The sequence below is a fragment of the Phaethon lepturus genome, unplaced genomic scaffold (genome assembly GCF_000687285.1).
Source record: "Phaethon lepturus isolate BGI_N335 unplaced genomic scaffold, ASM68728v1 scaffold37755, whole genome shotgun sequence".
Classification (NCBI taxonomy): Eukaryota; Metazoa; Chordata; class Aves; order Phaethontiformes; family Phaethontidae; genus Phaethon; species Phaethon lepturus.
Window position 1 is genome coordinate 15,275 of NW_010540477.1, and position 27,525 is coordinate 42,799.

Genomic DNA, 27,525 nt, shown 5'->3' on the forward strand with positions numbered 1-27,525 from the left:
TGCTGTACTGTTTACAAATCCGTTCTAACAAACCAGTGATTTACCAGTTGATGCTCTTCTGAGCAGACCTGTAATACGTGTTGTGACACTAAGGGCCTTATACTTAATACCAAAAGCATGTAATCTTCAGTTCACGTAGTCTTGAGTTAGTTAGACTGTTAGACTGTACTCATATTTCGTATCTCTCTGTTTAGTAGATGTAATTACAGATTAAAATGAGGAGAATTAGAGTTGGGGTCGGGGGGGAAGGCTCTTTAGGCTACCACCACCACTGAGTTTGGCATCTGGTCTTTAATTATTGGGAGGTGGCAATGAAAACCAAAAGCCAAGATCACTGTAAGTAAGTGCCCTTCTCACACTGGCCAGCATAAAGTTCCTAACTTGTTTTTTATCACCTCTCTGCTATGGCCAGTTCTGTATTTACAGGTCTGTTGACCTGTACCTTTGTCACTGTTAGGAAAAGGTGCCCAAGCACCACTGGAGCTTGAGCTAATTGGTGCAGTTTCTCTTCTGCCTGTTTGCTGTGAACCGTTTTTTTTCCTCTGCATCATAAAAGCAGTATACCAGTCTGCATGTGTTTGTCACTACTTCAATTAATATAAGCTGAGCTTGACTTTTTTGCTGGGAGAGGAGGGAGAAATATGGTTAACAGAGATGTAATAATTAGCATTACTGTGCGCAGGCACTTGAAGTGGGAAACAGAGTAACGGCACAGCTTGAGGTTAGTCCTTGGGGAAGGTGAGTGAATCTGTAACTCCCGCTGTTGCTGCTGTAGATGGCCACCCCTGTGAATTCTTGTTGACACCACAAGCACGCTTTTTGCTCTCATCCTGAATAAAAAACACATGCTGTTTACTAATGAGTGACTTTCTGAAGGAGCAGAATACGGTTACTTTATCAGGGCCTTAAATGCTACTAATCCTGGTGCGGGGAAAGCAAAACAATCCCAAAACATCAAAAGTCATTTCTTGTAACCATTTAGTAAAAAGTGAATGTGCAAAAGATGGCACGAAGAAGGTTTAGTTTTCCAAGGTGTATTTGTTTCAAGCAAGTTCAAATGTGGGACCTACAGGTTCTGTTTAATGTCTTCATAACAAACCCCACCATTTCTATTCACATATTCTATACAAGCTTTATTGTATTAAATATAATCAAAGCAAGGATTAGGGTCAATGACTGGTCGTGATTGTTTTCGGTAATTATTGCACAGCTAATTGGCTATTAACATCATTGCCTTGTTAACATGCATCCTGCAGGAGGAAGTAGCTCTTGAAGGCATTGAAGGCACTAAACTTGCTCCATTTAATAAAAAGAAAAAACTTGTTACTTAGACATCCACATCTGCCATTGCTCTCTGTAGAGGATCAACAGACCAGTAGTCATCATCCCAGCCCAGGAACCAGCCGGAGAAGGTTGGCGGCTCAAACCCTTGCTTAATGACTGTGACTGGCGTTCTCTTATCCCGGCTGGCTGGATCAGTCTCAATGTACCGTTTAGCTGTGAACACATGAGCAGAAGGAAATAGCATAGAGTGGAAGTCTCATAGAGCTACAGCTGAAACAGCTTAATTGTAGCTAAATGGATGCTCAAGGTACAATTTCAGATTGTTCATTTAAAACACAAAGTTTCCACTCTCTGGTTTTATCCACAGCTGTTAGAAGACCAGCACTTGTTTGTAGAAAACGCATTAGGATTATAAAACACTGTAATACAGTGGCAGCCTACACCCACTTACCCACACCAGGATACTTTTTCACTGCTAGCAGTTGAGCACAGTGTGGCTGAATACTATACCTCTTCATGCTGATCTTGGGGATCTTCCTTTCTTGAGAGATGTTATCTCTTTGATCACAACATTGAATTTTATGTTGTGATTAACATATGTTTCTCAATATATTAAATTGCCTGCCTTATGATCAGGTAGTGGGAAGATAAAAAAAAAGCAATTAGTTTGGAAAGTGTGACATTACCAGATTTCAAAGCCTCAGTCTTTTCTTCTTCTTGGGCATCTTTCCCAATCCATACAAAGACCTAAAGAATAAAAAAGAAAAATTGTTTCAGCAACAATCAATCTCTTTATGAAAGAAAGGCTAATTTAGACAAAGTCTCAGTGAACAGAGTATGATGCAGAATAGGGACATACATGTGTTGGTGTGCCTGGGTTGTTGACCTGTGTGACTGAAGCTATTGGTAGATAACGAGAAGCTTTTTGACTGCGTTTTATCTGCATAAATTCTAGATACATGAACAAATTCTACACAAGCTTAACGTCAAGAAAAACTAGCAGATGTTTGAACATTTTTACAGAAAACCTACAAAATTCATCTCTTAAGTTGCCTTTTGGCAGTATCTTAAACTGCTGAATCCTGACAACGGTTCACAGTCCTCTCCAGCCAGGACAAGGATGCTGCCCACAAGACATTTACAGACTGGGGGAGTACATATGATACACTACAGCCTGTTTTCTTCAGCCCCTAAGCTAACCCAAGAAGTGGTAGGACACCAATTCTTTTCTTCTCAAGTTCCGGGTGTAAGTTCTCTTCAGTGTCACTAGTGAGGTGATTTTTCTCAGGCCTGAAGATGAAAGGACCCAATAATACAACAACTCTTCCAGCTATTGTAATTTGGGTCTTGATCTAGAGCCAATTTGTGCCTATTCTTTGCTTCCTTCTTCACTAGGTAAATGTGACATACCTGATCCCATGTGTCAAGGAGCATAACATCATCTGTAGCAAGGTCATCCTGCATCAGATCTCCAGGAACTTCTTCAATCTGGAAAACAGAAGGTTAAAAGATGAGCACTTACTTCAAGCGCCATTTTACTTTCATGGGAGAAATCCAGTTCACTGAGGTTCTAGTTTCACCTCTGGTTGGTGAGATGCATTAAGCTAGACCTTGGCATGGTATTTGGCTATGTCACAGAAATGTTCTTCGATCACAGAACACAAAATCAGTTTCTGTCTACCTAGAGAAACTGTCTTTCACTCATGCCCAAGACTTGTAATGCTGCCTCTTTTTTACTTGAAGGGTTCATGAGTTAAAATTTGAGGAGTCTGACTGCTAGTTGTTAATCAGGGCAGGAGCAGTTTGATGCTTCAGAAAGTTGCTGTGCTGACCCAACAGCACAACAGAACTAGCTGCTGTCTCCGCAGAAAAATGCTGCTGATGCTTTCCTTCTGGGGGCAACGCCACACAGGAAGATAAGGTGTAATAGCTGGTTGGCTGGCTCAGAGCAGACTGGGACGGAGTTTCTCCCAGCTTTGTCAAATGGATGTTGAATTAATTGACTGTCATCTTAGATACTCACAATGAAGCGTCCGCTCTTGTTGGAGCATGCAAAAAGACGAGGCGGGTGAGCATCCATCTTCTTGTCCTTCAGCCGGGGAGAGGTACGGTAAGGAGCTTTTCCACCCAAAGCTGCCCAGAAATTATCTGAAAAAGGGAAGGAGATACTGATGCTTCAACTATTTATGGAAACCACAGTAGCAGTACGGTTTGGATAGGACTTGAAGCACTCTTCTATGTCAGAAAGTCCCAAAAGGCCTACAAACAGGAGTGTGCTGTTAAACATAATGCAGATGCTTTGGAGAAGCCCCTCTGTGCCCATGTCCACATTTCCTTGTCCTGGGAGACAAAAGAAAATACCCACTCAATAATTACTGAGAATGTGCAGCTACACAGAAATGACCCCAGACTCCATTGTGCCTCCCTCACCTGGCTCTCTGCCTTCAGAAACCTGTACCGGGCGAGCTCCCAGTGTCTTCAGCAGCTCTTGTGCTCCCGATTTCTCAGCATTGCTGGCTCCTTGGCCAACCCAAAGGTAAGCAGCGGAGGGAGTTTTCAGGACAAAGGCATCATTGGAGTTCAGCTGACTGGCAGTAGGATCCAACTGAAAAGAAAGAACATTGCCCATGTCAGATATAATTGTCCTCTACAGAGCCCATTATTTAAAAATAAAAATCCATACCTATCGTTGAATAAACTGCAAACAAGATATTCCACTCAAGCATGTAAGGTTATAAGATATGTTGTATATTTGCCTGTATCTGAGTGATAAGTTAGTCTTAATCATATGAGAAGAGTAAATAAATGTGTGTTTCCATGTGTAATCTACAGATACATATGACAAGAATGGCAAGAATGCTTGGATCCGTCATTTTGACAGTCTTTACGGTTATGACAGGCCTCTTCTCCCAAGTAACTAGTGATAGGACAAGAGGAAATGGCCTTAAGTTGCCCCAGGGGAGGTTTACATTGGATATTAGGAAAAATTTCTTCACTGAGAGGGTGGTCAGGCATTGGAACAGGCTGCCCAGGGAGGTGGTGGAATCACCATCTCTGGAAGTGTTCAAGAAACGTGTGGATGTGGCGCTTCAGGACATGGTTTAGGGTACATGGTGGCGCTTGATTAATGGTTGGACTTGATGATCTTGAAGGTCCTTTCCAACCTTAGTGATTCTGTGATTCTGTGATTTAAGAACTTGCTGGGGAGACCATTGTCAAGCAGTATCCCTGCTGCTGAGGCCAATCAATCATTAACGTAATTTCTTCTATGTCAACAAGATCACACCATCTTGAAGCCAGAAACTTAGGAAGTTGCTGCAGACATAAAATGGTGCTCTTGCCTCACCTGTAGGTATTGACCAGGATTTAGTCTCTCTTGTTGTTGCACCAGGGGTTTTTTGTGTGCATTTTCTTTCAAAGGAGTAGGGCTCTTAACCCGTGTCCTGGCACAAGTTCTATATGCATATAAGGTATTTAGCACTTTCTGTCTTCAGCACTGTTGTCACACAGGCTTAGTCATAAGGGACAGATCCTAGAGGTTTCCAACAGTTTGAAAACTATCATAGTATGCAGGGTGCAGCATCTTGACATGGGAGAAAATAGCTTAAATTGTATTCAAGGTGATACTTATAAACTAATTAGAAAATAATGATTATCACTACTTATCCATGGGAAAAGAGGAATCTTTTAAGAGTTTATAATAAAGTTTTCAAAGTGTTTCAGTTTAAATAAGAAAGCTCAATTTGGCCCTTGTTCTGTTCAAAGGGATCATATTCCCATCACAGCCTACAGGTACAACATGAAAGTTCACTCTTCCCACATACCTCTACTGCTCTGGTAGCTCCTGAGGTGCTGGATCGGACCTGGAACAGCCGTGTTTCTGCAGGTGCTGTCTGGCCTCCTTCCCTAGAGGTTCCACCCTTGTAAACAATCAAGGGCTTTCCACCAAACATACTCATCAGATGAGGCGGCTCTTTTCCTTGCACTACTCGTTTCTAGAGAAAAAGAAACTTGCTGTCAGTTTTAAGCTACTGCTAACAAGTAGCGCAAGATGTGTTAGAAATGGCCTTTACAACCATCTTTCCAGTGGGAACCTTCATATAGTACCTAGCTGGTCACGGGAACTTAGCTATTACCTCCGGCACAAAAACAGACCAGTGTTTAGACTGTGCTCTCACAATTGCCATTTCATTTTAATTGATGAGTGATCCACTGGCACAGAGGTAACAAGTAACAGCCACAAAAACTCCTGTCATACAGGTCACTTGTAAAACTTTCTTGCATAATCTAGCTGGAGTTAGGTTAGGGGGACAGCCTCTTCGTAACACCTACACCGTAGCTGGAGGTTGCCACTAGACCACTAGGTTTCTCCGCTGCCAATTAATATCATATAACTATGTATCTTATTTATCCCCACAGTGTTGGGGTTTTGTTGTTGTTGTTGTTTTTTGGTTGTGTTTGGGTTTTTTACCTGCACAGGGCTGCCTCCCAGCTCCTCATCCAGCTGTACTGTGAGGAATGCAGAGGTTGCAATTTCATCTTGAGTGGAATCAGCACCCTGCCTGAAAGACAAGGCAAAATCTGAGTTTTATTTTCAGCCCTTTTATGCTCCCCACACTCCCCTTACTGAGATCAAGAAGAAGCGAGGAAAACCTTTGTTAGCAAACTTCTGCAGCACTTCATTCAACGTGAAGGAGAAATGCATTATCCTGTATTGTAACACAGTGATTACAGAGGGAGATAGGAATGTTCTCTAGATAATAAGCAGAGATTCTTTAGTACCCGCAAGCCTATCTCCCATTATCTTTCTAGCAGCTAGTTTAAAACCACGCCTGTTGGTACTGTCAGAGCAGTCCCTATACAGACTGCATCCTTTCTGGTTTCAGTTAAACAGCTTGCCTGGGCCCTCTCTGCTTGCTGACGAGCAGGAAGATGACCACTGTGAGACTGCCTGCTGAAAAACTCCCCTTTAAGGGCATGGTCTGGGAACTGTAACACTCACAAGCCACCAGCCAACGTGGCAGAGTATCAAAAGTTAGTTACAGTGGTCTCAGAAGATGTATGAACTCTGCAAAAATAACTGCAGCTTGATCCAAAGAAGGGAGTAACTACCACTGGGAAAAAAAAAATAAGAAAAAAAAAATACTAGCAAGGTAATTCCCTCTATTGTCCCACTTCAAACAAAACATTCCAGAACTCTGGTAGTGTTTTGTTTGCAAGGGAAGGTTATCCAGGGTGAAACTTTATCCCGAGGATCCTCTGTAAGTGGGAACCGGTGGTGATCCATTTTTGAAGAAGGTTACTCTCAGCCCCACACAGCCCCCATGTTTCCTGACTTGCATCAGGAAAACTTGCTTACCAAGTGTAAATAATCTGTCCCTGTTTTCCAGCATGCTGGTAATTGTACAAGATAATATAGCTATCCCCTCCGTAGAACTGGCCATATGTCGAAGGATCCACTGGCACTTTCTCTGAGCCTTCTATTCTCCAAATCTAGAAAAGGAGAGGAACAGAAATATTCTGAGTTCAACGCAACAGCCGAATAAACAGACTTTCCCGGGAGAGTGCCTGTTCCATTTTCTGACCAAATTCAGCCTCCCAGAACTTGCAGTCCTGCAGCCCCACCTGCTGGGGGACGCCGCTAAAGCCTGGCTTTCCACAGCTAGGCCTGGAACAGGGCAGATGGAGCTTATCCTGATCGTCAGCTCCCAAACCTTGACTGGATTCAACCAGAACCACTGGAGAAAATGCAAGTCAGACTACTGGCACTGCCAGCACTGATGCCCATTTTGTACCTGACACGATCATTTCAATTTCTCTCAGTTGGATGGTCAGGAATAGAGCTTTTAGGCTTTACCAGGGACTTTTGAAAAGTCTAACATTGGCTAGGAACTCAGTAGGCTTTTGGACAGTACTGAGCCCTTTCAAGCCCACCTCCACCACTGCTTCCATGTGCAAATGCATGTATCCAGGTGCATGAGATACGTGCTCTGAGACGATCACCCATCACATGTGTGACGGCAACAGCTAGAGTAGCAGGGAGAAGGAGGAATGAGGAAGAAGTCTGGGTCCACACTGTTGGGTGAAGCATTGCCCCCAGGGAAATTCTGGGGTCAAAATTAACAGCTCCTCTACATCAGTTAGCTGCAGGGCTCTCAAGACCCTCCTGGTACTTCTAGTGTTAAAAATTCCCCCAGCATTTACAAAACTGCAGTTTGTTGATTCTTGATTCTCAGCCCTCCATTTGTCTCGCTGCTCTTGCATGAATGCCATCAAGTAGCAAAGAAAATTCTGGAAACCTTCCCAAGGGGATTCTGACACTGCTCACCTGTTTCTTGCCAGAGCCATCATCCTCCATTCCATGCTGGGCAGCCATGGCCTTGGAGGTGTGCAGAGTGGCAGCATCGAAAGGTACCTTCTCGATCTTGGCAACGTGACCAGAAACGTAAGCCTGCCCCAGTCCTTCTGTCTGGTCCTTGTCCCGCCAGTTCTTGAAGAATTGCTTAAACAAAGGCGTCTCACCACTCTCAGGGAGGACTTGGACCTGAAACAAATGAGCCAGCCCATCAGGAGCAGCCTTGCCCCCCATCCCACACAGCTCCAGCTCTGGCTACTCCTTGCTTCATGTGAGCCCTGGTTTCAGGCTGACGGAGAATTGCCTGGTACAACTCTCCTGAGATTACAGCAGTGAAATGCTTGGTGCCAAGGTGCGGTACTAAGCACAATGTCAGGTCTCGCTGACGCCACAGTCAGAGACGCAGCAATCAACAGTACCTCCAGCTACCACCATACTGGCCAGATCTTTTTCAAGAGAAAAGACACATAACAAACTATCTGTTTGCTGCTTGTGGCCACTAGTTTCTTTCAAGCCAGTATTATTCAATCTTTAAGCCTCTAACTACACCTGGAAGGTCCCTAGTATCACAACCAACGATATGGGTCTCAATATGCTATGGGATGCAGAGTCAGTCTCAGGTGAGTTCTAAGGAAGGATGAAGGGATGTTAAGCCTTTAGAATCATCGCCCTAAGAACAAGAAGGGCAGATTTACCTATGCCTTCTCTTTTGCACTCTTTGGAGAAGGTCGTGGAAAAGGTAAAAAAGTATCTGAGAGAAAGAAATGTAAATACTAGTTGTGTTGGGGTAAATGCTATTTTAAGGACAGTGTTAGCCCATGAGCAACACTGCAGTATCTCTCTGCAGAAGAGCAGATCACCCAAAACAGGAGCTACTTGAGAGACTGCTAGTGACACTTCACATGAGCCGTGCTCTGGAATCAGTGGCCTGTGTGGCAGAAAAGTAACCCCAGTGGTGTCTGGAGGCTGGCCACGGGTGGGCTGCACATCCTTACCTGGGTATGTTTCGGATAACCCATCTTATCAATGAACTCAGAAGCTGTTTTCAGTGCTGCCTTCTTCTCTTCAGAGTTGGCACTCTTGCCTTTAATGAAAAGAGAGAAAAAAGAGGTCAACTTTTTAAAAGTTCTGCATGCCCAGAGAAGAAACTGTCCCAGGTACTTCTACCCTTTGCAACAGTAGCCTTTCAGCTAGGTAATGCCAAATAGCAAATGATAATTGTTCAATCTCTTTTATGCCTTTTGTGATGGCTGAGAGAGCACAATTGGCTTTCTACTTATTATATTAATTTATTTTTTCTTCCTGGTTCACAGGACCCTCCATATAATTCTCTACACTAAAGGCCCTGTACCTCAGCACCTGACATTTCCGATCAGAACACTCTTCTGAGGTTGTTAATGCTATTCAAACTTGCCCTGAAAAGCACCACCACTATCAAGTGTATGCTTCCCTACCCAGATTGAAAGAAATGGCTTGGTAGCTGGATCAAGGTCCTGTGCATGCATAGTCAGCTTCACCTGCATCTCTATGGTACCTTTCCAAACAAAGATCTTTCCATCTGTGCCATGGTCCAGAATGAAGCAGTCATCTGTACTCAGGGCTGCCTGGGAGAAGGGATTCTCATCTGCCACCAAGGAAACTGCCATGTTCCCAGCCCCATTGGAGACCTGCGATAACACAGCACGGAGATTAGATAAGGCATCGTCTATTCCCCTCCAGCTTCATGGCAATAGTCCAAAACTCAGGGAGTGGAAGGGATATAAATTTGAATGCATTGGCTGCTTCAGGCACTATTGTTTTTCAAACAGGATACCTTTGACACAGCAACAGTATGACAAAAACATAGCATTTTCTCTGAAGAGTTCAAGCACTTCTAGCAAAGCAGATACAATCAAAGGCAGACTGATCCCAAATGATAAATAACCTTGGTGCACAGGCAGCCAAGAAATATCTTCTAAAGCAAACCAACAAGAACTGGAGGGGACAGTCCTGGTAACTGTGAATAGGTCTCCCTGTGTCAAGTGGGTTTAATAGTCTGAGTTTCTGTAGTTACTAATGGATAAAAGTCCACATTACAAACCACCTCGGCAGATACTCACCACATCATTACCAGAGACTGCTGTAAAGAAGATTCCTCCCAAAAAGTCTTGGACTTCCTTCTACACTTATACTAGCTGATGGCAAACGTTACCTTCCAAATCATTGCTTCATCATGCTCACTGGATGTAGGAAGCAGTAGATTCTGGTTCTCAGGCTCGCTATTTCTAGTTCTTTCCTGTCATCTTCCTAACACGATGCTTGATAACACAAAGGAAAACTCCCTTTTTTCCCCATTCATTTCACACTCCATCTTTCCCTCAAAAATCCCAAGAAAGTCTCAGCTGTCTCACTACAGACAGCAGTGGTGATAAAGACAACAGAAAGTATGTGGGTATGCAGTGTAAGCAACCAAGCTTCACACATAAAACTTCATAAAAAGCTAACAGCAGAATGAGGCAGAAGCAGGACTCAGCCCTGATCAGCTGCTCTGCTATTCCAGCTCCACCTAATTGCACAAAGATCACTCCATTCTCCACAAGGTTATTTGTCAGGATTTCTCGTTACCTTATAGAGCTTAGCCAGCTTTCTATTGGCTGTATCAGTTTTGGTCTCATCAGAAGCTCCTGGTGGCAAACTGGGCTTTGGTCCCAAGACCTGTGAGAGAGAGAAAAAAATTACCAGCCAGTCCAAGAGAATTTCTGTTCCCCAAATGAGAACAAGTAGAAGAAACTTCTAGATCAACAACAGTGAAAATATACTCTGATGTCCCAGCGATGTAGAGGACCAAGTCTGCACTGAATTATTTATAGCACTAACACTTCCTATGCAAAGACACACAGTCCCGAGCCTATCTACCCATCCCACCCATTCTTCCACATACCGCCCTCCCCACCCCAGCACAGACAAACAGACGAAGCGAATAACCTGAAGCATTTCCTCCCGCTCTGATCCTTCCTCTGAAACATAGACCTTGGCACGACCATTCCGCTCATTATCGCGAATCCCCTTGGCCAGCACAGTGGCCTTCAGCCGTTCTTGGCGGTTGCTGTTGGAGCCACACCACTGAAAGATGTTCTGGGGGAAAAGAGAAAGACCATGTGGCTGTCAGAGCGTAACAACCCCCTCTCTAGACAAGATGTCAGTATGGCTGGGATTGAAAGATGTTAAAAGACTGGCTATACATATACTGGCGCTATATATATATATATACTTCAGAATGCTCAGCACTTGAGACAGACTAGGGGAAAAAAAAATCCTTACATGAACTACAGGCATCTCCTGCCCCTGCAAGTGTGCTATACTTGTCTTTTACATGGTACTTACACTGCCAAGGTCAAGGATGAAACAGTCCCCTGTGTTGAAGCTCTCCCAGGTCACAGGGACCTCCGTTGCTCGGACCGTTCGCCTGCCTTTGACCTGCAGAAGCCTCTGCACAGTTACTTCATTGGGAACCACATGTCTGAAGCCAGAAGCCACACCACCAGCCTAAGGGAAAACAAAGCAACAACAATTCACACTTGTGCTATTGCTTCAGAAAAAAATTAAATCTTACTGATTTGCTATCAGTGAGCAGTTTTTGCCTCTCACAGGAACGAGGGTCAGCAGCAGCTTGCAGAAACAGCTAGTTTGCCCAGGCCAGGCTTTTGTATAGCATATGTCTATCGATACACCCCAGATATCCATTCCCATAGCATCTAATGGACACTGATACAATACAGTTGCAGATTTCCAAATCTGAAGAAGATCACAGTAAGTTGAGGTGTTAATAGGATTCTGACTGGTGGGGTGAAGAGTGTATTTCTATGTGTATTGTATGTCCTGCCTACCAGAAATTATCCCAACTTCAGGATCCACTTTCTCTGCTGACAAAGAGATACTTGGAATTACTTGCCAGTGTAGGCAACAGGACTAATGTTAGTTATCCTCAAAAAAAAGAACAACCAAATTCACATGAATGAAAGTAACCACAAACGAGTGGGAAATAAGCAAAACAGAAAGACTAGGAACGTCTTAGACATAAGGAAATGTAAACATTTTGCATGCATTTGACATATCACTTTCCTCATGCCACTGGATTCCTAACAAACTACCATTCTTGACTGCATGTTTCTACTTCTTCTATTCCACTTTACTGCAATGGCATAGAAGAGTAACTCCCACTACTATTCGTCTACCAAAACATTACATATGCTAAGGAGGTGGGCTAAGCACAGAAAAAGACTGTAAAGGTCAAACTCTGTTATGTAAATAGGGAGAAATTAAATCTACTAGGTAGGCGTTTCCCATTAACTCAGATTGCTGTTTCTTAAATTCATTCCAAATATCTTGGGACTGTTCTTTCCTCTGCTTCTCAAAGAAAAACAAAACCTCGATTCCTAAACTTTCCTGGGGCTTTGCTTGTGTATTGTTAATTCAGCCAAAGCTCTCCCACCAGGATCTGCTGTTCTCCACCCTGTCAGTTCCAAGTCATTGAAAACATCTGGTTGAGAATGGTTTTTAAGCAACTGGAAAAAGGGCAATTCTCACTCTTCTGAGAATTGGGCTGTGGGCAGGATGCCATTTCTTGCAAACTTGATTCAGCCTGGTAATATAAAGATTGAGTCATCACCTACCTTGTACTTGATGCCAGATTTGAAGTACCCCAGGAAAGTTGCGGACTCATGGCCTTGCACTTCGCGATGCTGAACAGCCTTCCCTTGAAGGTAGTCATCCATCTGGACCGTGAATATGGCAGCTGCCCCACGCTCATCTTGAGAGCTTTCATCTCCTAAGAAATGAAAAGGGAACAGCTTGGAGGGAGTGCAGGGTTTCTGCCTCTACATTTAACTGTGCAAAAACACCAGGGAAAAAGCAGATTACTGGGAAGTTTAGTTTCCAGGAAGGTCTGCAGAATAGCCATTTCCAAACTTTCCTAATAATGACTCCAAACAGCAGCATAAACTGTATATTTTTCTGGAAGGTTTACAATACCATCGCAACTGCTGCAGCCCCACGGCTTCACAGCTGTCTCTTTGATAGGTATCATTCACTTTTGCCATTTTACCCTGTCCTGGAAGGAAACTTGCTATGGAGCAAACACACAGGCAGATAAATCTGCAGGAATACACTACCAGGCTTTATGAAGACTGTAGATAGCAGTGGGGCACCAGTTCCACAGCAGTTTGCTGCTCTGGAGCTCTTTGGTGTGGAAAACCTATTGACAGATGGCAGATACGACAAGCTGCCATGCAAGTATCTTACATAGCTTTAACTATGATATTGTCAAAGAGTCTCAGTTTTGCAGGATGTGGAGAAAGCCTTGCCATGTTACTCGGTGACATTTACTGCAGAAGGATGGTTAGGAGGTCTGAACTTCAGGGGGAAAAATCCCACTCATTGACTGAGGAGGATATCAACTGACCTCCATCCTTTCAAATAGAAAGGATTTCAGCCACCCCTTTCATCTTAGATCTTGTCATCCCTGTGGGCCTGATAAGAGCCTCTGGAGAACAGGGACTTACTCTGTCATCTTGATCAGAAAAAGCTATTTTCTAGATACAGAGATGGCTGTGCTCACTATTGCAGAAACCATTTCAAATATTTAAGGTCAGTAGCACTATATGCACCCAAAATTGCATTCTCACTGTACTGCCAGTTCTGCTTTTTATTTCCTTGGGTAAGACACACTGGAGAAGGCTGATGTAGTGAGAGGAACAGAGTTCACTTTGGGGTCCCAGTTCAGCCAGGATGCTCCCACCAGACTTACCTAACCAGAAATGCAAGTCGTACTGGAGGCTCCCACTCCGCTGTCTGATGGTGTTCAGCACCAGATAGGAATCTCCTGTGAAGAAGTCTCCATACAGGTTTTTTGGCACCGGTACCAAATCAAATTTCTCAACCCTCCAAATCTGAAGGCCAGGTTCCTTCCCAGCCTTTGAAAACTCGGCGTGTTCCACCATGCTGACAGGCTAGGGGCGAGACAGAGAACGTTGTTCAATATGCACAGTACAAGGAAGAGCATGTTTAAATTATATTGCTTCTGATCTCTTAACTATTGTTCCAGGCAACAAGTGGAAAGTTTCCTTTTTTCTCTTGCACTGAATTTTGAAGGAAAAAACAAAAAAAAGGGCAGGGGCAGGGAAAGCGTCTCAATTGATCACTGTTAATTTTCACTTCCAATCAATGCTACTTCCTTGCTTATTCCTGACTTACTCTTTCCTAGACTCCCTTCTCTCTGTTTTCTGGCTACCTCTCCTGATATTACTCTCATATTTTCTTTACATATGTATAGCTTTTCAATATGGCACATAAGTGAAAGACTAATCCCCTTGCTGACTACTCTTTTCTATAAACGCTGCATGGCGTTCAAGACTGTAGAAAATAAACACCTTTTAACTATACATGTTGTACAACTTGCACAAACATTATTCAGTTTTCCTAAAACCTGTGTGATCTTATCCAGCTCTTTCTGGAAAATGTTGTGAATACCATCAAAGAGTTAGATAATTAACAGGTTTCTTCTATCTCTTCTGACATGTTACTTCAGTACTTCTGTGTAACTGTTTCCTTACAGGAATTGCACTAATATACACAACATCCTGTCCTAAGGACATCGCAATTTTAGTTTCATATGTGTATTGTCATACTTATGCAAGTAACAATATGCAATCCATTCTTTTAACAAACATAATAAACACTTTTCTATAACTATATTATAAAAGAATTCACTTTGGTAATACTGAAAGGAAATAAAACATATCTGTTGTATTGGCAAAGAAAGTTTGTCCATATATTACAGCATGCCTTTGAGTGGTATCAGATAATAGGGAAGAAAAAATTAAAATGTTGTATTAGAAGCATCCAGTATTCTGACAAAGAAGATAGCTCACAGTAGCTGACGGACAAAAGTACAATATGCTCAGCTTTCAAGGCAGAAATAAAGAATGTTACAAACTAGAAAGCAAAATAGCAAAGTTAGCTATCAAAGTGATTCCTAAGCTGAAATCACATATCAAAGACAGAAAACAATGAACTTTATCGTCATGATTCCAGCCAGCCTGACTTCCTTTCTCCCAAATTCCACTACAAAACCTCAAGTTTTCCAATGTTTAATTGTGATGTTAATCACTTACCACAGCTGAAAGCACAACAGCTGCTGTAACAACATATCCAAGCCCTGCAACAGACATGGAGCTAACACAGTTCGGCTTCAGAGCCATTGTGCAAAAAATGGTGAGAAAAATATAATTGAAGTCCTGTTTGCCCATTTCTAACAGCAAACGGGCTTCTCCCTTCTTCTGCAGAAGCTGTAGGGAGTCCCAGCTCCCTCCTCCCCTCGCTGCCAGTGAAGATGAACCGCAGAAGCCAATCTTTTATCAGGGACAAACACACCCACCCCCTCCGCAATATAGGGGCGTAACATGTTTGTGCAAACAATCCTCTTGGAAGTCTCAGAGACTCCTTCTGCCGTTTAGAGACGCTTAATCCCAGCAGGGAATAACTCAAGACAATGTGCTATCCATTACAGCCGGCAGTGCAGTTATGTTCAAACAAGCCAAATATCTAGTCATAAGGCCAATGGGAGAGGAAGAAATTAAGAGACATCAGCAACAGAGACAACATTTTGTCAGCTGAAAACTGCAAATACATGGAAAGTTGATGAGACGCAGAGGAACAGAAAGACTGTTCCAGATGGCAAATGCTACAGAGAAAGAGATTTTGGAGATGAGAAGAACAGATTAAGTACTAAAAGGATACAACTGCATAACCTGAGCATGGAGGGAATACACCCTCATCTCTCTGAACTTGTCAGAGATGCAAAATTCAGCATGTGCTCTGTGTGTCTTGTGCCTGAATGCAATCTCCACACAAGCTACTATCAGAGTAACACAATCTGGAGGGGTTTGAGATCACAGAATCACAGAATCATTAAGGTTGGAAAAGACCTTTAAGATCATGAAGTCCAGCCAACAACCCAACACCACCATGCCCACTAAACCATGTCCTGAAGTGCCACGTCCACACATTTTTTGAATACTTTCAATGATGGTGACTCCACCACCTCCCTGGGCAGCCTGTTCCAATGCCTGACCACTCTCTCAGTACAGAAATTTTTCATAATATCCAATCTAAACCTCCCCTGGCGCAACTTAAGGCCATTCCCTCTCATCCTATGTATTTCAGCTCATGTCTTAGCAACAGGGCATTAGTAGTCTGGTAGGTGACAGAACAAGAGCTAATTCAGTAATTTCACAACCAAATATTACTGAGGGTGTAGCAAGACCCTGTGACAGGAATATAACAGCTATCAAACCTATTCAGTTCAATGGAGTTACAACACACTATGGCTGATTCTAGCATACCAATGATCTGACACCAGCGAAGAGCTTGTTCTTCCAACTATCTCACGCTTCAGAAAGCCAATCTATTGCATTTTACAAGTGTCTGCAGTAAGTGAACTGTGCAGTAAACTTTCTACTGTGGCACCGCAGGAACAGAGCAGCACTATGCTCTTACCAGAGGGTGGAAGGGCTCCCGGAGGTGCAAGCAGCAGCGTCTGTGATACAGCATCTGCCAAACACTGCCCAAGGGATGTGCAGAGTCCTCTCTCAGGCATGCTCTCTGCTATGTGGCTATGAATATCCTGGAAGGCCAAACAAGAATGCTGGAGGAACGTAACTAATCCCTATGTGCGACTGTGCTGCTGGTTACTCTTTTCTCTTAATGCACTCAGGGATGAATTATTGACAGTCTGAGGTTCCCACTTACAGAATCTCCCAAAAGATGCTTAAATAAGTGGCCAAATCCTCCACCTACAAAAGTCCACAACAAAACTTTCACGAAAGATCAGATTGTCTGTGCTTTCTCAGCTCTCCACAACAATATTTTCTTTCTTTCTTTCTCTCTCATTAGAACACTCTGCTTCTCTGTTGTCCAAGCTGGTGCATTTTGTTTTGAAATATCACCTTGGCAAACTCTGATTTAGTTAGTGTACCTTTGAAAATTTCACTGGACATTCTCAAACTGAAATAGATAATAAAAACAATGTCTTAGTCTTGCTAGTATTTCTGATCTCTGTGAAGGAAGTTCAGAGTGTCAGAGGTCTAAGACCCAGCGAAAAAAAAGTTGGAACCCTGACTCCAAGGAAGCCAGCTGTGAAAGGCTTCTGCAGCTGCAGCATACCCAAACCAAGATGACTGGATTGCATAACGTTAGAAAGAGATGGGACCCTTCAAATGGAAAAATACATTGGACTTTTTATTAATCAATACCTCTATAGTGCCACACTTGGGCAAATGTCACAGACTGAAAGCAAAAAGACCTAGAATAATCTTCTTTGTTAACATCCCGTTTTAGGACAGGTCCTAATCTGCAGATATATGCTCATAAGCATATACGATATTTTGGAAAAAACAATTTATTTGGTCTTCTAATTAACTTGGCATTTTATAAGTTTTTGCCCTTAGTCCAAGCTTGCATTGACAATTAGTTGCAGAATGTAAATACAGGCAAAAGAGGTGAAGAGGGCTACAATGAATAAATTGTATACTACTGTGTTCTTTGCTAAAAATTAATCTGAAGCATATCAGAAGGGAATAACTGTAATATACTCCAACAGCTGGTATGGTTTATTATTGCTGTCAGCAAAAGTTGCATTGTTAAATCAAGCCACAGAAATTTGTGCTCTGGATGTTTTATTGAGGGCATATGCCAGATGATATTGCCAGGACCCTACTGAAAAGGATGTCCTGTTGGAGACACGGGAAAAAGGCAAATTTCAAGCTGATGTTAATAAAACTGTCCAGCTTAGTCACCGAAAGGGTGCTATGCAGAGCCAACATCTTATGCAAAGGAAAGTTACTTAAGGAAAACAAGGAAAGGGCTTGGAATACAGGCTTTCAGTGCAGATGGGTCATCTAAACGGCACTTGGCTGCATGGTGATAAAAACAAGAACTTAAGAAAAGATGTCCAATGATTTGAACAAACAGTGGAAGACAACAACTTATTATGGTATCCAGATGTGCAGTTAACACAATCGCAACAGGCCTAGCTGAGAACACCGTATAATGGAGACTGGCCTATAGAAATGATCACGGGGATGTACTAAACACAAAACGTGAGACTTGGTATGTGAGGGAAGATGACACTGTGCAAAAGTCTGTGTCTGGCTCCCAGACCAATGGCAGAATTTAGAAATTGCTCCTTCAAGAAAGTGTTAAATTATTTTCCTGAGGCTGGAAGCTGCTCGCTTCAGAGGAAAGGCCAGAAGAGTCAGAGAGACCCTGTGGTCTCTCTGCTCAGCAAACGTGACATTCTCGCCCTGCTGTGCACCCTCTCTCTTCTGGTGCTGTCGGAAGCACTGGCACCTGATGCTTCCACCACCTCCGATCCGGAACTCAGTAGTTTCTTCTCCTGGTACCCAATCCAAAACACCTTTCTTATTTCCACTCTACAACTTGTAATAAACAGTTCTCTCTGCCACCCTCCCTAAATACTTCCATTTATGCTCTTTACATTCATCTCTGTGGCTGTGCCTCCCCCTCATCTGTCAGAGTCACTCTACGCCCTCAAAAATCGATGCCATCAGCACCTTCGGCATTTGTCTTTACTCTCCTCTGAATTTGTTTCTGCCAAGAAGGTGGCCGGTTCTGCACTTCTCAGATGTGGCCCAGCACAAGTATACTGAAAGGAATGTCCTGTTCCCTTCACAAAAAACCTGTGGACACAGAGCCTAGGATCTCTTACTCTATCTCATCACACTGCAAAGTCCATTACAGGGAATAATTAATGCCTAGTTCCTCCACATCAAATATACTGTCACATCTTCACACCTACCACCGTCTAATGGTGCTATCTAAAGTATCTTTCTATGACACAATATCATCCAATACTGACAGAAAGAATAAAAGAGGAGAAAAATCTTTATTCTGTTAGGCTCCAGTCTGATCCTGACTCAACCTCAAGCATTCAGAGCAGCTTCACCAAAGCTGAAGGAATGCACACTCAATCAAAACATCCTCTGACTTCTGGTACTGCCAGAGTATTTCAGCACACAAAATGCTCAAGACGGTAATAATATTTTAATAGGTTTTAAATTAAATAATTATCAAAGCAAGGTTAAATACAACGGAATAGGTGTAAATATTTAGTAGCCAGTTCCTCTGTATGACACAGCAAATATTAGCGTACGGGGCTTTCCTCACAACAATTTGTACTCTGATGTTTCTAAGACCACATATATTTTTAAACCATTCAAAGACGCTTCTGAATGGGTTTTTTCTGGATACTTAATGAAGATGGGAAATCAAAAAAGAAGAGGTGGAAAAGGACTGGTAAAAATAGTGGGTGAAAAAATAAATAAGTGCAGTGGTTCATTTAAATAGACTCAGCTGTAAAGGGGTCTATGTCTTGCAAAGGGAAGAGACATTTTAAGTGAGTATTTACATGAAACAGAGAAACCCAGAGGTCTGATCACTACATGAACAGCATCCTGGTTTAAAAGAAACAGTGCTTGTGGAGGTGAGGGGGCTTATTTTCCTTCGTCTCACAATGCATCAGGGAGAGAACTCCATCTCCCTCACATTCAAAAAACTGCTGTTCAATAGCTTTCTCTCCTTGCAGCTTTTATTCCGTAACTGGCCACTTACAAGAGAAATACGAGCATAACATTTCTTGGAGCTACAGATAATTTGTGGCAATTCATACATGCATATACCCCCAAATATAGTAAGGACTTACCTGCACGGGACTGCTCAGGAAAGCTTAGTTGAATTAAATGAGACTGTAAAATACGTGGTGGTAGGCCAGATCACCATGTGGTTGTTCTCATTTACAGCTCCAGTGCCTAGTTCATGATAGGTTCAGATAATTTGTCTAAACTTGCTGCATAAACAAAGCCCACACAGGAAGGTCTGCAGCCAACAATATTACACCACAGAGTATCTAAAACACCTGCTGCTTACTTCTGGAACAATTTCTGCATTTCTAGATGGCAAAGGCTGTATTTTTTATTTAAATGGATAATACTTACAGGGCATCAAAACAACTTGCAAATACAAACTGAATTTTTAAAATATGGGTAGAACAGTAAATCTTAGTAGTCTGTATCCACACAACGTTCATGCTGCAAAAATGCTTCTTGTGCACCAATCCTTATTGCACCTTGGGGGCAAACAGTTGCATTTCCACTCAGCTAATTCCCTCTATTTGCCAAAGATTGCCTGGAGAATATGGACTGCTCCAAAGAAACAGTAATATATCTCCTTGGGAAAAGCAAGACTCCCTTGCCTGACAGGATTCCAGACCTTCTGTATCAAAGGCCAAAGTAAATCGCCATTGTACTTCTGCTGTAACAACAGGAAAACCATAAGTCACTGTGTTTTGCAAGTGGCAAAGTTGTACAATCCTACTAGCATGACCAATCCCAACAAAAACAGGTTGTACTTGTGACAGTAACACTCCCAGAGTAAAAGCTTCATTCTCCAGATCACTGAAATAATGACACTGAAGAGATCAAACATACCACAAATGAAGTTATTTGCTTACTTCAGGTTTAGCTATTTCTACACTTTGTAGAGAATCTATACTTTGACTACCCACGCAGCCTTTTCTTTTTTCTCAGATCCTTTGCCGAGCCATAAAAACTCTGATGCATTTACAAAGATTGTAAGAGTGAACACTATAGAATCATTCAAGTTCTGGTGATAAAAAACTCGAGACATGATGCTGCATAAAACGGAGAAAGGAAGACAGTTCATAACAGTATTAACAGCTGATGACAGTGCATACTGAAAACAGAAATACTTGTCTATTCCTTATAGCCTCCTTACCAAAACAGTTTATATTATGACTTCAGTAAACTGCTGAAATTAAATCTGGTGGGACTTCAGCTTTGTTGCCAAGGTGACAGGCAATGAAAAGTACCTAAAATGATAATTAGATCAGTTTTCAGTCTCCAGAGAGCCCTAAATTCATATACACAGAAAACTAAAAACAACCCCTTTCCTTCCATCCCTTGAAGAAGCTAGTAAACAAAGCTTATTTGGGACAAGAGAAAATTGGCATGGAAGAACCTCCTCCTACCCTAGCCCTGGTGACTCCATAAACTATTTCAGTTCTTTATATGAGAAGCAGCAGAGTTAACGGTATTCCTAGCAGCTACATCTTAACAGACACAGCCAGCCACAAATAGAAATAGTTGAACCTGGCACTGTCCCTTCAGCAGCTTCCCCCTTCATTTTAAATATGCATTTGATTCCAAGAAGAGATCAGATCAACAGTCCTGGACACAAAGTACAGCATTATCTGTACAACTGGCAAGTGGGTTTTTGCATTCGTAAGTTAAAATTCCTACTAAACCGCTTTAGCAAATTAGAACACCCAGATGATTTGAGTATTGTTCACTTTTTCCAGCTGTTTGTTTGCATTATGAGTCATGTCAGCTCTATTCTGGTCCCTCTACCTTTTATGATCCACTTAGTAAACACAGTTCAGCCCAATGCACCAAGGCTGAAAACTTCAACACAAAAGCCTGATTTTCTTCTCAGTTGCAGTGATGTAAATTACAAAGATTATTACTTGTATCGGAGAAACTTTTGGAGAATATATAGGTCTCCCATCTGAAACACACCCAGAGAAAATCTGCTGATACAATCAACTGTTTAAAAGCCCTACCTTAAGAGCATACGTGAGAGCTGAATCATGCACTTAAATACACACAGCATAGGTAAGTCTGGATCAGCAGCAACCACTGACTACTTTCATTCAGTTGTGAGCAAGAATTAATCTGAATTATATTCAAACACAAATCATTGTTCAGTGCTGAAAACACTTCTTAAAGGAGTGCTTATGTAACCCATAAGACATAATCCAGTACATTAAAATATGACTACCAGCACATATTGTGTGCCATAGAAAGATCTGGTGGTGACAGCCAAAACATATTAATGGAGGCAGTGAAGACACGCCTGTGGTCAGCTGCAGGGAAATGACACAGATGTTCTTCCTCCAGTCACCAGGTCCTGATTGTGTACAGGGGAAATGATCTGCAACTTTATGCAAACTGTTTTTCCCCAAGAACTAGCCAATACATTCCTTTGTGGCACAGAAGCCTGTTCCATTACCCATAACCCAATGAAGAACAGAGTAATACATTATTACTGGAGAAGAAGGGTTGGAAACCAGAAGAGATGGCCCAAAAGGAGTCCAAAAGGGAGGCAGGAAACATGGTCTTGCACTGTAAGTGTAGCATCAGACACAGTAAGCCACTGCTACACGTACAACAAGGGCAAGAGAAGCACATGCAAATATTAGGGTTGAGTATAAAAGATTTATGAGTAAAAAGCACGTAGATGACATTTTGTCTTATGCCACACTGATGCATCACAGCACGCCCGAGTCCTACAGCAAGCCCACCGTGGGCTGGGCCTTGCTTTGCTGCACCAGCAGCGGGAGCCCGGGGTGACGGCACCGAAACGCTGCCTCAGTGAGCTCCTGCCTGCCAAATCAGCTCCACACAGAATTTATCTCGCCGTCTCAGAAACCTCCACATGAGACATGAAGCAACACAGAATTAACAGGAATTAGTTCCCTTAATATACGTTCAAAATCGAAGTGCTGCTTCTAGATCAGGGACAACGATCAGAACATGATGTGCAGCTGACAGTTACAGCCAATGTAGGGTTTTGGTACCTGCTTCTACCTGCTGACGGGCAAAAGAGACTGACCTACTGCTATGATCAAAACAGGCTTCCTCCGGTCCTGCAGCCAGCACATACACGCGCAGGCAGCCCTGCCCTAGGAGGGAACGGGACTCCGCCGCTTCACGCACAGCAGTTTCCTTCACAAGCACCCGCTTCCAAGGAAATCAATGTGGAGGCATACAGAGATAGCAGAGTTCCCCTTTCCGTTTTGCTATTAGTTCTCCTAACATATGCAGGTGTGGCCACTGCATTAACGACTGTGGCTTGAAGTGACAGACCTCCTCAGGAAGGCTGTTCTCAGCTCCAAAACCACCGCCCTGGCAGCAGGAGCAGCCGGCTCCCCGCCCCGCTGCGCGCAGCCACAAGAGGGCAATGCTATAGAGACGTGCCAAAATACTCCCTTCCTCACAGCAAAGCGTTTGCAGCTCTCCCTCTGGTCATTAACAGAGGCTTTTTATTTTATTTTAGGAAGGATTCAGGCTTCGGTGTTGAGGAACCACAAGCATTCTCAAAGCAGCCAGCCTGAAAGAAGAGAAAGTCCTAATGGCGATAGTGCTCAGCCCAGCAGCCTCCATCCATCCTGAAAAATCCCAGGATGATTCATTTCCTCCAATGTTTTAAAGATGCTGTTTTGAACTGTAGCTGTATTTTTACTGTGTGTGGAAACATTCAGCAAATAACATATGTTTAAACTTTGTTTTTGGATGGCATCCCACTGACTGACTAGCTCCTAATGCAGACAAACGGTTATTTCTCCCTCTTCCCAGTTGTGCTGGGACATCAGCTGAGATCAGTTCCAGCTCTTCAGGTTCTCAGTGGGAGGTGAATGAGGGACAAAAGAGAAGAGGAAAGGAAAGACCGAAGACATAGCCTGTAGTCAGAAAATAACACTTTGAAATGGGTAAAAAGAAAAAAAAAAAAGGCACAAAACTTGAGAGTCTATACCATCTAACCCTTTCAGCCAGTCACCATCACATATCACATCCCAAATTTTGATCAAAAAACCTGGCAACCTGGTTTGAATATCCTGACTGAGGATGCAGTTACTAGCTAAGTCCCAGTCCACTCCAAGGTGGCAAAAACCAGGCAAACTAAAATAAAGGTTATTCTCCAGAGGGAAGTGTGAACTAACAGAAATCCCCGGAATACCAAGCAAATCAACCACTCCAACATCAGTGGCACCACCACGCTCCCTCAGATGAGTGTCAGCAATGCAGCATGGCTATTCCAGTCTGGCATTTTCAGGTTGCCAAGCACTGCAAAGCACCCCAGGAAAATGCTGCGGGAGCTGTATTTAACCTTGTAAGTGCATCATCAGTGAATAATCAGAGATAAATACTTGGCAATCCTGCTGAGAGCCAAACACTTACTGTTAAAGGCTGCTACTTCCTTCCCTAACTTTTCTGACCATGCTTTCCCTCACTGAGCAGGTGTGAAGTACTGAAAGTTGACATCTTATGAACAGTCTGATCTGATTTCACCTATGATGGGATTTAACAGTGACATACTATCAGGCAGCTCTCTTCCAGTGCCCTGGATACACACCCGGATCAGCAGGCTACATGCATTGAGTTTCTCCGTACAGCAATGGACATAACAAGACTTGTGCTGCTGAAAGAAAAGCATTCAGTGCTACATAGGACCAGGCAAGTACCAACAGTGTAGCTGTATCCAGAGGGTACGAGTGTATTGGTATGTGTACAAAAAAAGAGAGTCACCTAGCAGTGTGCCAAACAGCTAATAAGAGGCCTGATGAATCTCCTCTGGCAATCAGTGTGCTTTCGCTATCAGGGAGCTGAGAACTGTAAGATGTAGTGTAAATACTGGAACTCTGCCAACGTCTGTGACTTCTTGGGAAGTAGCGATGAGGCAGCAGCATATCCTCTGAAATCCAGGCCTGGTGCATATGAAATCTGTTCAGACACTCCTACAGCCAGTTCATTTACTTTTATTCTCCTTACTTTAAAAAAAATAAATCTGAATGCAACATTCAATTCAGGAAATCCCCAATCATGACAGTTCTTGACTGCCAAAAGTCACAAGGATAGACCTGAGAAAAACTGTCCACGTATTTTTCCATTCTCTTCCTTTGTCTAAACATCTGCTGTGAGCTGCTGTCAAGAGATACTGATGAACCAGTGTAACAGCTTCTCTGCTCCTGTGCCCCGAGGGCTGCATCTGACTGCATTGCCTTTCCACATTACCATTGTTTTGTGGAGCCTCCTGCAGAAAAATACTTCACAAACTAACAAAACATGGTTTTAGGCTCAATAGCTGTGCACTATCCCCACCTAGGGAGTTTGTGTCTGATTTCGGAAAAATAGTTCCAGCATGGCTCGCAGCTGACAACTCTGGCAAGTTTATTGCTTTTATGGGAAAAGAATTAATCATCCAGAGCATTTCTTTCCAATTCCCTTAGTCTTCTTAGGGTCTGAAGTGATTAATTAATGATTAAGAGACTGAAAAGACAAGAACTTGAACTAATGCTGTAAGAAGCAGAACAAATGACATGACAGAGCTACACAAAGCAATAAACCGCACAAAAAAGATAACTTGAGGTTTTCTTCTTAATGTAAAACCTCAGCAACCTTTGAAAGCCACTGCATAAGACATCTTTCAAGTTTTGAGTTTGACAGGATTCAAAAGATATTACAAGTGGACATATAAAATAAGAATATATACAATTTTCTTTTCAGTTTAAATTTTTAGAAGGGATATAAAATGCCTGGTTTGGAGAATCAGACAACCACTAATCAACAGAAATAATACATAACTTGTTACTGATAAATTGCCCATATCAGAATTTTCTGCATTTTCCTGAAAAGCATTTGATACCAATCAGGCAGAGATATATTCAGAATTAGATTACTCACACAGCAATTCCTAAGTGCTGTGAAAGCAAACAAAAAACAAGAGCAGCTACTTCTTCTGAGGCAGTAGTTAGTGACTGTGCCCCAGCTACTTTATATCTGTGTTTAACCATGTTCTGCTTTACTGCAACCAATCTGCAACTTCATAACTTCAGCTCCTATTTAAAAAAAAAAGAAAAAAAACTGTTTCTTTTGGTGTCAGGATTCCAAAGCAAAACTGGGAAATGGTTGTTTCGTGAAGCTGCATATTCCTGTCCAACATCCTCTTTCACATACATGTTACTCAGTAGCAACACTGAACTCTGAGACTGAAATTAAAATGGAAAGCTTGTACTTGTAAAGTGAGTTGAAAGCAGAAATAAATCCTGAGTAATAAAATACGTCACAGTGCTATTTTAAGAATTATATAGTTCCCACTGGGACTCTGTAAAACACCCAACCTACAATAAAAAGTTATTATTATTTAAACTTGGGGTGGGGGGAAGCATTGGTTCAGTATGGGTCTTTGAAAACAGCTAGCTGCTGTTTCTTGTCCTGTAGGAAGGCTCTTACCCCTTCTCTTCCACAGAAGCAGCACTCCCCCTTAGAGGTACTGCTGACCACAGTACAAACTCAGTTAAGTGGCTGAAGCACTCACAAAAGAATATAAAGTATCTACAAAACCAGCCTTGTAATGGAACATGTCAAGCAGCCAGTCTTTTAGCTGGAGCTGGCAGCAATCCCCCTTGGTAACATTATCAGAACCATGAAACTCGATTGTGGAACGCTAGCTCACATCCCTGCTTTCGTGATGAAAGGAACAAATTCACAAATGTGTTGGATTTGTGCCTGCAAAATCAAAGTTGAAAGTAGCAGTAGCGTTTTTGCTTTGTCACCTTTTAGACATTCAGAAGCGGCCAAAGATTGATGGCTGGTTCAATTTCCCCAGTGTTTTCCCCATAGCATTGGAATTTCATCCAGCTGGAAAAAGCCTCCACTCATCTGGGAGCAGGAGACATGCCCCTGGGGACACTGCAGGTCTCAGCTCTCACTAAAATGAATTGTTATCTAAACACTCAGACAACCACTGGAAAATCCCTCCCTGTATTTAAACACTTAACACTTAAGAAGTTCACCATCCACCTATGTCATCGACGAGGTGCAACTACAATTCCTGCCCTATCTTCATGCTGAATTCTAGTGAAATCCATGGAGCTGGACTTCTTGCCATTCCAGCAAGTCAGTCCTGTGACAAGGCCTGTTGATGGTACAGATAAGCTAATGCTGACAACCGGGGTTGGTGCATAAGCGCAGAGGACAGCATTCTCATTATCCACTCTGGAGGCGAACAGCCAAGTTCAATCCAGAGCCTGAAACCGCACCTCGCACATGTAGCGTGGGGCCGGCAGGGAGGTGGCTGTAACGCCAGCAGCAGCCATTCCGTGGAGCAGGTGTTAAACAGGGCTGACTTCTGCTTTTCTCTGCTAGTGGTATGGGTTAAACTTGGATCTCTCCCCTCTCTGTAGTAGGGACTACGGAATAAACTCTCTCATGGACAAGATGAGACAAACCAGTTGAAACAGCCAAGGTTGTGCGAGACCTATTCCTTGGTACCCGGGTTTCACTTCATTCGCTGTTACAGATGTTACACAGTATTCTGTAAAATAGTTTGAGAAACCTAAAGGATGAGAGATGTTTAAGGACCCCCCCACCCCATTCGACTCCAGAGTAGGACCCCCTAAGCTGAGCCATGCCATACCCCAGCAGAGGAAATCTTTTTGCTGATAAACTTGCATCATGCAGAAAGTTGGTAGTGGAAAATGGAAATTGTAACGATCAGTAAGAAAAATAAGAGACTTAAGGGGAAACAATAGTATCATCCTTGTTAGCAAAGTCGGATTTTTTACATCCAAAAGCACATAACATTCAAAGCAGTTTTATTCAAAGAGGATCTACTTACTAATGAGGCCTCCTTGAAACAAGTCATCCCCATAACTTTTTTTTTTTTAAACACTCTTCCTAGGAAACATTTTAAATACGTTTTAAGTGTCTACATTTTTTGAATTTCTATTCAAATAGAGCTTTCAAACATTCTTCCCCCAGGCAAAGAACAAAACAAACCACCCCCCCACTGTTCCCATCACGGAAGGGGCTTGCACTGCGTTCACCGGGCTTCAGCAGGCACCCGCGGCCCGGCGGGGAGCGGGGCAGCCCAGCCCTGCCCCTCACAGGTGACTCCTCAGGCCCGGCCCAGCTCCTCTGTGGTGTCTTGCCCCTTCCCTCCTCGGGGCATGTCACCGACACACCCTCCGACTT

The 27,525-nt window shown here is 42.9% G+C and overlaps 1 protein-coding gene across 1 annotated transcript; it reads right to left on the reverse strand.

Annotated features, from left to right (window-relative positions):
- Positions 1 to 1,022: 1,022 nt before the first annotated feature.
- Positions 1,023 to 14,995, reverse strand: GSN (gelsolin). The gene is made up of 17 exons (XM_010287451.1): positions 14,791 to 14,995; positions 13,425 to 13,626; positions 12,292 to 12,446; positions 11,003 to 11,164; positions 10,604 to 10,753; positions 10,244 to 10,333; positions 9,174 to 9,306; positions 8,635 to 8,723; positions 7,613 to 7,828; positions 6,644 to 6,777; positions 5,756 to 5,846; positions 5,109 to 5,279; positions 3,715 to 3,889; positions 3,308 to 3,432; positions 2,695 to 2,772; positions 1,971 to 2,031; positions 1,023 to 1,497 (listed from the first exon to the last, which is right to left on the reverse strand). The coding sequence occupies exons 1-17, from the start codon at positions 14,923 to 14,925 to the stop codon at positions 1,328 to 1,330; spliced, it is 2,337 nt and encodes a 778-aa protein (XP_010285753.1). The 5' UTR covers positions 14,926 to 14,995; the 3' UTR covers positions 1,023 to 1,327.
- Positions 14,996 to 27,525: the final 12,530 nt, after the last annotated feature.